Source organism: Anser brachyrhynchus (genome assembly GCF_964034855.1).
Source record: "Anser brachyrhynchus genome assembly, chromosome: 2".
Taxonomy (NCBI): domain Eukaryota; kingdom Metazoa; phylum Chordata; class Aves; order Anseriformes; family Anatidae; genus Anser; species Anser brachyrhynchus.
Genome location: NC_137695.1, coordinates 47,120,324 through 47,131,988, shown reverse-complemented (window position 1 = coordinate 47,131,988; position 11,665 = coordinate 47,120,324). Strand labels below are relative to the sequence as shown.

Below are 11,665 nucleotides of genomic sequence, written 5' to 3'. Positions count from 1 at the left end.
TTAGAATGATTTAACTGGGATTTTAAGCATTTTTTTTTGGTCAGAAATGTCATTACCTTCCATGTTATTCATCAACATAGATTGTTTACTACCTTTTTTATATACTGGAAGAAAGACAGCAATAGAGACAACTTGATAGTCATGTAGATACTAAAAATAGTGCAGTTATCAGCTGAATCATAGACGATCTGATGAAATTAATTTGGAAATTTTCAAAAAGTGGTCATATTCCTGTCACTATGGTAAAAGACTTTCCAACTACAGTTACACTGGGGTTGTTCTCATGGCAATCAGCAGGAGTTGCATGCACAGCAATGGTTCTTTTTTATTTTTAAAGAACTAGTTCATTCAGAGTTTATGCTTCAGGGTTTTTGTTTTTCTTACACTGGCAGAGCCACTGATGCCTGCTTCGCTGTGCTCTGCACATGTAAGAAAACAGATTAGCCAATGTTGTTTTCTTTCTGTACTTCATCTGTGGGAGGAGAGTAAATCTCTGTGACCCATTCCACCCACGGTACTTCAGTTAGCATTGGGCAGCACCATTATCAATCTCACTGTCTGAATTCAGGGAACTCTAAATTGTCACAGGCATGAAATATTCCAGACGTAGGAGGAAAATGAGAGTTTCCTTCTTCTGTCTCAACTCAGCATGGGCTGGTGCCTGTGAGTGTTATGATGGCAATCTCAAGGGGAGAGGATATGAGTCTCCATTTCAGAACTGAAGATAAATAAGTGACATTTTGGAGAATGACTTTTGTCATGGGCAATCCACTCTCACTCCAGGGTAGCTAGAGCAAAGCCTATGGAGTTATATTTTATATGCATGACAAAGAAGCTTTCCCAAAGTAGTATACATTCATAGTCAAACTCAAAAATATAATAAAGCAAATCAAAAAGGCCTGGAAAACTCTCTGTGTGCATTAAAGACGTCACTACATAGAATCATAGAATTGTCCGGTTTGGAAAAGACCTTCAAGATCACCAAGTCCAGCCACCAACCTGACCTGCTGAGTCCCACCACTAAACCATGTCCCTCAGTGCCACATCCACACGTCTCTTAAATACCTGCTGGGATGGGGGCTCCACCACTTCCCTGGGCAGCCTGTTCCAATGCCTGACCACCCTCTCCAGGAAGAAATTCTTCAAAACGCCCAATCTAAACCCACCCTGGCACAACCTCAGAACATTGTCTTGTGTCCTATCACTTGTCTCACCTCAGAAAAGAGACTGACACCCTCCTCGCTGCAAGGTAGCTGTAGAGAGCAATGAGGTCTTCCCTCATCTTCCTCTTCTCCAGTCTAAAAAGCCCCAGTTCCCTCAGTCAAGCCTCATATGCCTTGTTTTCTAGTCTCTTCACCAGCTTTGTTGTTCTTCTCTGTAAACACTTGAGCAAGTCACTTGCAGTGAAGGGCACAAAACTGAACACAGTACTCGAGGTGAGGTCTCACCAGTGCCAAGTACAGAGGGACTGAGGCTGCACTCAACCTCCTCATCCAGATCATTGATATGTCAGTGTCTAACAAAACTGGCCACAAGACCGAGCCCTGGGTGATGTCCCTGGTGACTGTCCACCACCGGGTTTAACTCCACTCACAACAACATTTGGTTGCTGCCATCCGGACAGTTCTTCACCCAGTGAACCGTACGCCTGTCCAAGCCAGGAGCAGCCAGTTTCTCCAGGAGAACGCTGTGGGAAATTGTGTAAAATCAAGTACAAAGATCCAGGTAGTGCACAGACACTCCTGAATAGCTCAGTTACAGAACTTTTTATCTCAAAATGACCTTCAGGCTAATGCTTCCTTCATTTCCCAGACTGTGAATGTGCTTTCCCTTTGCAGCATCTTGGACCTATGAGGAAATCAGAGCTGTGGACAGACTGCAGCCAGCTGAGGGCAAAAGGAATGAGAGGTCTGCTGGCCATGGTCCTCTACCAAAAGTGTGGCCAGTACAGGTGTATTAGTTCTTGTGAGAAACTGCTGCCTGCATGGACCTGCCGTAAATTTATTCACTGAAATATCCACTGTAATTGTTCTTCGAGGAGAGAGGGAAATGTCATGCGTGGCTGGAGAAGAGCTCAGAGGAATAAGGCCTCTGTCTTCATGTTCCTGCCCCCTAAACGATCCTACAGCTTGAGAGTGGGAATTGGGGCACTGTGAGAAATCCTCAGGGAAAAGATGGGCTACTGCAAGGCTACATTGTACCCACCGTGAGGTATCATTCCCCAAAAGTGGGTTTCTCTGGGTTAAGAAAATGATGTGACCTGACATTGTTAAGTGTTTTACATGTCCTGGAGGAAATGTAAAAATCTCAAGAATTCATAGTATGTGTTGCCTGAAGAAAGTAGTTTCCAGTTTCCATTTAGAAGCAACTACATTGCTGGCATAATTAGGCACAGCTCACATTCCCCAGAGAAAATGTGATGAAACAAGTAGTGCAAGAAAAGAAATGAAATAGCCCCATGATTAAATCTCCACCAGCTACCTCCACACCAATTTTTTCATATATTCACCTCCTAGAAAGTATTTCTTACACCTTGGGGGATTCTTTCATATGCTTTTGGATTAATGAGAATCTCTTTCAGTAACATTCATCACTTAGTAATGATTTGTTTTTAATATATCAGCTCACAGCAGCACCTTTCAATGGGAAAAGCATTTCCAGAGTACAGCTATTGCTTGGCTAAATTGTGGACAAAATTGTGTGGAATACCTTAATTTAACAACTGGAGGCTCAAACTGTGCCCTTCAGTGAGATAAAGAATGGAGGAGGAATAAAATCGTGTACACATTTTGCATTTTTATTGTGCTTCACATGCTCAAAATGCCATATGGGATTTAGCTCACTAATCCTTTCACTACCGGCATGAGAAGGGTAAATATTGTTTCCTCTACAGATAGAGAAACAGAGACACAGACAGACTTGCTGATTTCAGAAGGCTTGAGCACTCACAGACTCCAGCATGAAATGTATGTATTTATCATCTCATAAAAGGCAGGCTGCAGCGAGTTGTCCTGGCCACTGAGTCATTTACCAGTAAAACCAGAACGCTGCTAGACCAGCACTAGAAAAAAAAACTGCCAAGGCCCTCTGCTCATACACCTCTTCCACGTGCTCCATCATGCACGCACGGGCCTTTCTTTCTGGAGGATTCAATCTGAAACTGTGAAGTGATGCTCGTGACCCTGCACTTGCATACCTGAGCTGAGTGCAACTTTTCCAGCTGGTCCATTTCTAAGTGAGATCACTGCTTCTCTGGCTGTGCAGAGCTTCCCCAAGGTGGGAGCCACCTACCCTTGGTTAGAGCAGAGGACAGAATGAGACACGTCCTGTCGTTGCACTCGAGGGGAGGTGGGAAAGGCGGCATGTCAGGGCTCCCACGTTTCATCAGAAAGGGTTTTTGACGTGTGTGTGAGTGGGGGTTACTCAGAGACAGGACTGAGAGGAATTAAGGTGGAAGGAAACTCTTCATATGGGGTGCACTTCTCATCTACCTGAAAAAGACAAAATAACTTAGGGTCCCTGCTCAGTGTCTGGGACAGAAGCGTGGAAGGAGGTCCGAGACCTCCTTGCCTAAAGGCTGGTGGGGGAGACATCTTAGCACTCGAGTTTTGCCCTGAACACAAAGTTTCCTGTTTGTTTGTGGATTGTAGGTGTTACAGACCAAAGGCATGAGATATATGGGTTGAATGGGTGAGTAGGAGAGTAGAAAAGCAGAAGAAATTGACAGTGCAGTTTCCTGGAATGTTTTGTATAGCTTGATAATATAAGACACACTTGTGGGAAAGACAGGTGAGAAATCTGAAGCCAGAAAACGTCAAGAAAGATATAAACATGGTAGGGAAAGTGAGACAGGAGGAGGAAGTAGTAAATAAGGAGCAAATCTTAAGAATTATTAATTTTCAATGACAGAAGAAAAAGTAGAGTGAAGCTTAGGAGACAATTACTATGGGGAAAAGAAATGAAGACTAAGCAGTCTTTGGAATGTTTGAGTGAGAAGATACTGGCAATATAGATCATCAGTATGCTATAAACAGCATACCGGCATGTCATCTTGTCAACAGCAGTGGTCCAGCCTGGGAAATACAGTCACACCAGCATTACTTCAGCTCAGGTGAAAAGCTTTAATACAATTCTGTTGAACATTCTCGTGCTGGACAATGAGAAACATATGTCTGACATGGATCAAAGCAAGATATGATGGAAGAAACATATACATTCAATAAAAAAGGTGTTTAGCATGTTTTCCTTACGGCATCAAGGAACATCTGAATAAAATTAGACTGCAGAGTACATGCAAGAGAGTGCCTTCCATTTTGTTGTATGGTTTCCAGCAATATGTAGAATGATTTCTTTCTTCCTTTTACTTATGACATGGTGGTTCTATCCCTAATTTTTCTTTAGCCTCCCATTTCTTCCCAGGCTCCTATTTTCTTTTTCGGGCCAAAATGGCAGTCAATTATTCAGGCACAGCACTGAAATTTTTGATAGAATATGAACAATGGAATCAAGTTTTTAATTCATCTTATGTCAGCTTTTTGCTCTCAATCACTGTCTTTTACCCAGTTGGTATTTCTCTACTTCTTTGCAAAATGTGCTGGCACATTTACTCACTTTTTTTTATGCTTCTTCTATATCTTTGTTTCCTTTATTCTTCAATGTTCTTCTGTATCTCCATTTTAACCACTTCATGTTGCTTAGCAACACCCAGAATGACACCAGCAAGGTAAGGTCCCACTGCTTCTAGCAAGTGTCACCTTACAAGGAACAAAACCATAATTTAACTTCACACTCCCCATGAATGCACTTGTTCAGAACAGCATTGATCTAGAATTTGCTTCATTAATTGTGTGTTTTTCTTTGGAAGCTAAGAACCACTCAAACACAGAGAAACACCGAGAGTTTCACAGGATATTTGGATCTTCCAGTTTTGCTCTGGCATTGGTAATTTGGTGAGACAACAGCAAAGCTAAAATAAGAGGCAAGGTTTTACAGCCTGGCTTTCCCACCACACAGATCCACAGACTCTTCTGGTTGTTATACTGATGATCAAGCTACTGGATGATATTTGGATTTTGAGATTTAGTCTGGCCACAAATTTAATTAAACACGATCCAGACATTTCTTGTAAACATCTTTAATATCCCAAATTTTATTCCAGGCTGCATTCTCCCTTGGCATAATAGAATAGAAGCAAAGCAAACAGGCTAAGTTACATTTTTTTAAATTTGCTATTGTTTTGAACATCTTATTTAACCAGAATTATTATGAAAAAGGGACGAGAAGTATAGTTCTTCATCTGTCACAAGTTGTGATTGATTCCTAATCACAGAGGAGAATGCCAGAATTAGAATACGACTACGAAAACAGGAGTAAAGAAATATCTTCTTCCCCACAAAATCACTTTTGCAAGGTAAAATACTCATCTGTATTTCTGATCTTCCTTGAAATGTTCTAGTTTTGAGGTAAAAATGGAAAACATTATTTATTTATTTATTTGAAGCATGCTTTTAAACATCAGTTATTGATTTAAAAGATTTTTTATGTTTTGAAATCTGAATACATTTGGGATTTGATGTTTATGCATCTCCCCATAATCATTGAAATGTTTTTTGTTGTTTGTTGTTTTGGTTTGGTTTTAAATCAAAGCCTTTCCCTGAAATATGTTGAACAAAAGTGACATTTATTCAGTAAAATTCTGTGAAAAATAATCGGTATTTTCAAACTAGCTTCAGAAAGAAGCTAATTTCCAAACTAGCAAAGCTCTACACTGTACCAAGAAATCCTGGCTGTGGACTTGCAAGCTATGCGTATAAAAACAGGAACAACAAGGCACTACCTATTCTTATCTCTACACATCTTTAAAATAGATTCTCTGATCTTTAGTCATAGAAAACTTCAATTAACTATTTGATTTCACTTGGCTGTTGTGCAGCCCCTGGGATCATGTAATGTCAGCCCTGGAGACACTTTTATTCAACAAGCTGAGGTCACAATGAATAATACTTACTCAGCCAAGTAAGGCATTTAATTAAATTTTTGAGGGCCTGGTTCAGTAGCCCTTACTCATACTGAGTAATATTTACTGCACAAATAGTACTGTTGTTGCAGCGTGTATTAATCATCGAAAGAACTCATGAACTGAGCCCTGAATAAATGACTATTCTCATGTTTACCCAAGTATGGTGATTTTGCCCCAAATACCCACATACATATAGAAACTGCTCTTGGTTACTAATAACCTACTGAACTGTAATATACTCACATAATATATAATCACTCTTGTACTTGTACTACATTTTTATATTTTTATTACAGGAATGCATGTGGAACCAAGTAACAGCAAAACTGTATCCGTGCTAAAACTGCATATTCATCCGTTTGCTTCTGCTTCTAACGTATCTATAAAACATAACTAAGCAAATACATGAGAAAAAGAAATCCAGTTCTGAGGTTTGAACATGGAACAAAAAATTGCACCAGTCTAACTGCGGTACACAAGCCTAGCACCTTCTCATGCTGAAGCTCTCTCAGAGGGAGTTTCTGGTTCTTGGGATGAAAAAATAAAATAAAAAATCTAACACAGTTGAATTACATGAAAAGGAAATTGAGAAATTACCCGTTTCTAGGTATCCCTTAATTTCCAACAAGCACGTGTACATAAATAAAGCCAGGATAACTTACCGGGGAATATGATCAAACACACAGTTAAAACACACAGTTAACAAAGAAAAGCCAGTATTACTTGTTCAGTGTTATTTGTTTCTCAGCACCTCCTCCCCCTTTTTGTTTTGACCTTCTTTTGTACACAGTAAGTCCTCCTGTATATATATATATGTGTACATATGTACATACATACCCTCCCTGAGTATATGAAGGAGTATATACGGATGACTAATCCTGCTCTGATGCTGACCCTGCTACCAACTGGTTTTAAAAATAAATCCAAAGGAATAAAAATGGCTAAGAATCACACACACATACACACACACACACAGTAAAAAGACAATAGAGCTCCACTGCCAGTGAAAGAGAAAATAAATACAGACACTTTGGTGTCTGGAGTCAGAATCTAAAACCGGCTCGCATGGAGTTGCATCATTTCACATCACTCTGAGCTTGAATCTTCTGGGTTTAATTTAGCCCAAATCCCCATGGATGTGGGGGAAAGTTGCGTGAGAAAGGACACTGCCTTTTGTCACCCAAAATTATCGGTTACATAGAGCCGCAGTAGCAGCCACGGCTTGAGAAGCAGGGTTACTGATGCTCGAGCAGACGTGACAGTGCCCGAAGAAGGCGGATGGTCTGTACAGCGCCCTTCCACAGTGACCGCTCCAGCCCGTGGCAGCTGAGAGGCACTTCCCTGTACATCTGGGCCACCGAGAATCCAGAACAGCTGCGGGTGCCAATCTGTGCACTTCTCTTCTTCACAGGAGAAACCCTGCTGCCGCCTCACCATAACCTGTGGGCTGGGAGACACCAGGCTAAACCCTGTACAGGAGGCAGCCTCTGCACCCTCCACTGTGCTGTGAAGTCCTTTCTGTGGGGCAGAAACACTGACTGTCCTCTCTCTGTGAAGAGGATGTGCTCACCCCTTCTGTGACGATCTACAGAAAAAACTTCTTTTAACTGGGAAGTGCTCTTTGCACTTTGCTTCTGAGATCAGCACTCCCTGAACATGGTGCAGTTTTTGTATACTGGACAAGATTTGCCTTTTGGGTTTTTCTTTCCTTTAGCAGCAAAATATCCTGAATACGGCACTGCCTATTTACACGGTTTGTATTCAAGCTGATGTTGGTAGAAGTTTGAAGACACACCCCAAACCGTTTTGTACCAGTTTTAGCGTTCTTGGTAGGTGTCTAAGAACGGCAAATAAAAAGCCTTTAAAAGCTGAAGCTGCCTGCTTCCGACTGCAACATCATTCCCTTGCTTATGGTGGTGCAATTAAAAAAAAAAGCAAAAAAAAAAAAAAAAACAACAACAACAGCATGTCACTGGTGAAACTAGGATAAGCAAGAATGAGATCACAACCCTCAGCACAGGCACAGACGCCCTGGACCCCAGCGAATACTATGCACCGCACATTAGAGAAGCAGCAAAACTTCAGCAGGAGTTGTTAACTCTCTGCCTAAATGCACCTCGTTAACCAGAAATGCTCTCCTGGCGTGGCAACCCTTCTGAGGGTTATCTCATACGCAGAGCATCTTTCTTTTGGGAGGGTGTTAACATCGCCTTTATGTTTCTCTGTACCCTTGCCTTTCAGTATGAAAGGGCTTCCCCCTCACACGGGGCAGTGTAGGCAAATAATCGCTCTCTAGCACGTTGTGTTTCTGTGCAAAACAATTCTCACAAGGCGGAAATAACAATCTGCTTCTCACGTCGCGGAAATAAAAGCAGGGCTCCGCAAACGAAGCACACAGGGGAACGTGCCCTTCAGATCAACAGGTCAAATGCGTACTTCTTGTGGTGACTGGACTCTCCTTCCCGAAAACAACCCAATGCAACATTTACTCAAGTGAACGCCCGTTACGATCAACAAGAGAAAAAGTGGATGTAGAGGTAGCCCAGTAACATGTAAGATTTTAAAATCTTGATTTAATTTATTTATGCTGTTTACCCATCTGTTTCTGTCTGTGTTTTCTTCCAGACAGTATACACATAGAGCATGCATTTTTTTTATTTGGTTCTCAAATAAAAAAAAGAATAAGAAAAAAGTCCTTGAGCTACAGAATCCTAAAAATTTAATATTTCCAGACCTTTCACCCAGTCATTTCCACCAAAACATGGGGAACAAAACAACATTACAAATACATCAAATTAGCCTTCAAGTGAGTTTATGTGTTCCTAACAAATTAAATACATTGATGTTGACAAAGGAATGAGAATTCCTATTGCAAACCTTTCTCACTTAGCTTACATTTTGGTTTCAGAAACTTCAGCTGGACTAATAGTGTCTAAGGCAAAAGAAACAACTTCTTATAAGGCTAAAGAGTTGCAAGGATACACTGAGTGGTATTTCAGGCTATGCAACTGTCTGCTTGGACAGGAAAGAAGAAATCTTGCAAACCTTTCTTTCTTGCTCACTTGCACAGTGGCGGCTGTAATCTAGCTGTGGACCTGCAGTTCTTCCCCTCCCTCCACTCCACAGGCAACCTGTGAGCAGCCCTATGGACTTGTAGATGAAAAAGCGGTACAGTATTACCACGTCTTCAACAAATATGCTGGGGCTGAGCTGTTTTTGAGGAATGTTCTTGTGGAAGTCAGAAAATCGCCACTGTGCTCCTCTTAATACATCTCAAAGAGCAGGCCTGATCTTCCCAGGATCGGAGCCACCCGACCTCAAACCGACAAGAAAGCCATAGTCCTGGAGCTGTGCTAAGCAAACACCTTTTGAGGATGCAGATGTTCTGCATCCCACCTCACCTCATCCCAGATAGGCATACAGACTTAAATCTACTCCAAGAATAGAACAAACACCATTTGGGAAGGGCTTGTCATTCCCCTTTTCCACCAACAACCCCGGTAACATCCTCTCGCACGGAAAGATGAGCTTCGTGGCCAGCTTGGAGATGGGGAGGTCGGCTGAACCCTCCTGTCCAGCCTGGCAGAAACAGACCCACAAAAGGCTAAGGAGGCTCCAGAAAGAAAACCTCTGTATTAAAAGCCAAGTAACGTGGAGCTACAATAATAATTACACACTATCTCAACAGTGTAAATACAGTGTAAAAGGTTCGTTAAAGTTCAACTTTGGCAATTACAATATACAGACTGTTTCAGTTCTAGATCCCGCCAAAAAGAGAGACTTATTTTGGTAAATAAAGAAAAAAACTCGCTCGGACTGTATTCATATACAAAAAAGCTGCTGACTACAACGAATGCGGTTGAACGGGTGGGTATTTTATTTTCCACGTTTAAATACTTTTTTTTTTGGGGGGGGGGCTTTTTTTTTTCTTTCTTTTTTACTAAAAGGTTCGTTTAAAACGGGTATTAAAGGTAGAAAACGAGCACACAGGATCTGGTCGTCTCCGGCGGCGGGGCCGAGGGGCGCGGAGGGGCCGCTCCCCTCAGGCGGGGCCCGTTGGCGCCCAACGGCCGGTGCCCAACGGCCGTTCGCGCCCAGCGGCCGTTCGCGCCCCGCAGCACACCTTTAAGACGCTTTAAAACATAAAAAACACGGCAGGGGCAGCGCGACACGGCCCGGCCCGGCGGGGGGCGGCCGCCCGCGCCCCTCGGCAGCACACGACGAGGGAGGGAAGGGGGCGCCGGGCGAGGCTACTTGGCGGCGGCGGCGGCGGTGGCGGCGGTGCTGGTGCTGCGGCGCTGCTCCATGCCGTTGGGCAGGAAGCCGGCGATGATGGGCACCGGCCAGATGAGGGCGGCCACGCTCCACACGATGATGACCAGAGTCATGAAACAAGCCACCAGGGTGGACTCGATGGGCTTACGGTTCATCCGCCAGCCCGGCTCCCCCTTCAGCTCCTCCAGGCTGAAATCCAGGCAGCAGAAATTCAGCGGCTCGCCCTGCAGCCAGTACTGGCCGGGCTCCGCCGCCGGCGGGTAGGAGAGCGACGACGACGACGAGGAGGAGGAGGATGAGGAGGACGAAGAGGAGGCGGCAGGGGGCTGAGGCGCGGCGCCCCGCAGCCGCCCGACCCTCCTGCCCCGCACCCAGCTGCAGCCCACGCAGAGGCGCAAGTCCTGCTGGGCGCCGCCGGCCGCCAGCCCCAGGTGCTCGATGAGCAGCGGCGGCCCCACGCGGTGGAAGGCGGCGGAGAAGAAGGCCCGCCCGTGGCTGTTGGTGGAGAAGAGCAGGAGGTCGCACTGGATGCCCAGCGGGCGGCTCCAGCGCACCAGCAGCGAGCTCAGCATCTGCCGCTGCACGCTGATATTGCAGTGCGGGTCCTCGGCGGGCTGCGGCTGCCCCTGCGGCTGGGGCCGCTGCTGCTGCTGCTGCTGCTGCTGTTGCTGCTGCCCGGAGGAGGTGGGAGCAGAAGGGAAAGGCTCTTGGCTAGCGGCAGCCGGCGTGCCCGGGCTGGCGGTGCTGCCTTCCTCCTTGCTCGTTGCCCCGTCGAGGTCCATCTCGAGGCCGGCCAAGGAGCGGGAGGAGGAGTTGGCGGGGGGCAAGAAGAGCTCTTGCTCCTGCTCCTCCTGCCCGCCGGCAGCCGCCGAGGGGCTCCAGCCCTGGCAGGGTGGCAGGCAGGCGGCCAGCAGTGCCGGGAGGAGCAGCGGCAGCATGGCATTGACTTAGAGCCGGAGAGGAGGGCGAGGAGGAGGAGGAGCGGGAGGCTGCATGGCGCTGCCGGCTGCCATCTGGGAAGAGCAGCACACCGCTCTCGCCGACAGAGAGAGAGACGGAGAGGGAAGGAGGGTGGGGGCAGGCGAGGGGGTGGGAGCGGGGCTGGGGCTGCCGCGGCGGCGGGGCGAGCGAGCCGGGAGCCTCGGTGACGGCAGCGGCTCCCCCTCCCCGCCTCCTCCGCCCCCGGCCCGGCACAGCCCGGCCCGGCAGCTCCCGGAGCCCTGCCCCCGGACGGCCCCGCCGGGGGGCCCCGGGCAAGCGGCTCCTGCCGCCCCCCGAGTGCGGCCCCCGCCCGAGCCCCCCGCTCCGCCGCCGCCCCCGCAGCACCGGGGGGTTGCGGTGGGCGCCCCGTCACCGCGGGGAGCGAGCGGA

General features: G+C 46.1%; 1 protein-coding gene across 1 annotated transcript; it reads right to left on the bottom strand.

Annotated features, from left to right (window-relative positions):
* Nucleotides 1–8,572: 8,572 nt before the first annotated feature.
* Nucleotides 8,573–11,399, bottom strand: TMEM158 (transmembrane protein 158). The gene has a single exon (XM_080577921.1). The coding sequence runs from the start codon at nt 11,230–11,232 to the stop codon at nt 10,270–10,272; it is 963 nt and encodes a 320-aa protein (XP_080434047.1). The 5' UTR covers nt 11,233–11,399; the 3' UTR covers nt 8,573–10,269.
* Nucleotides 11,400–11,665: the final 266 nt, after the last annotated feature.

What these genes read in the sequence shown, in the direction of transcription:
- TMEM158 (XM_080577921.1), bottom strand. Translation starts at nt 11,232, where the DNA reads ATGCTGCCGCTGCTCCTCCCGGCACTGCTGGCCGCCTGCCTGCCACCC.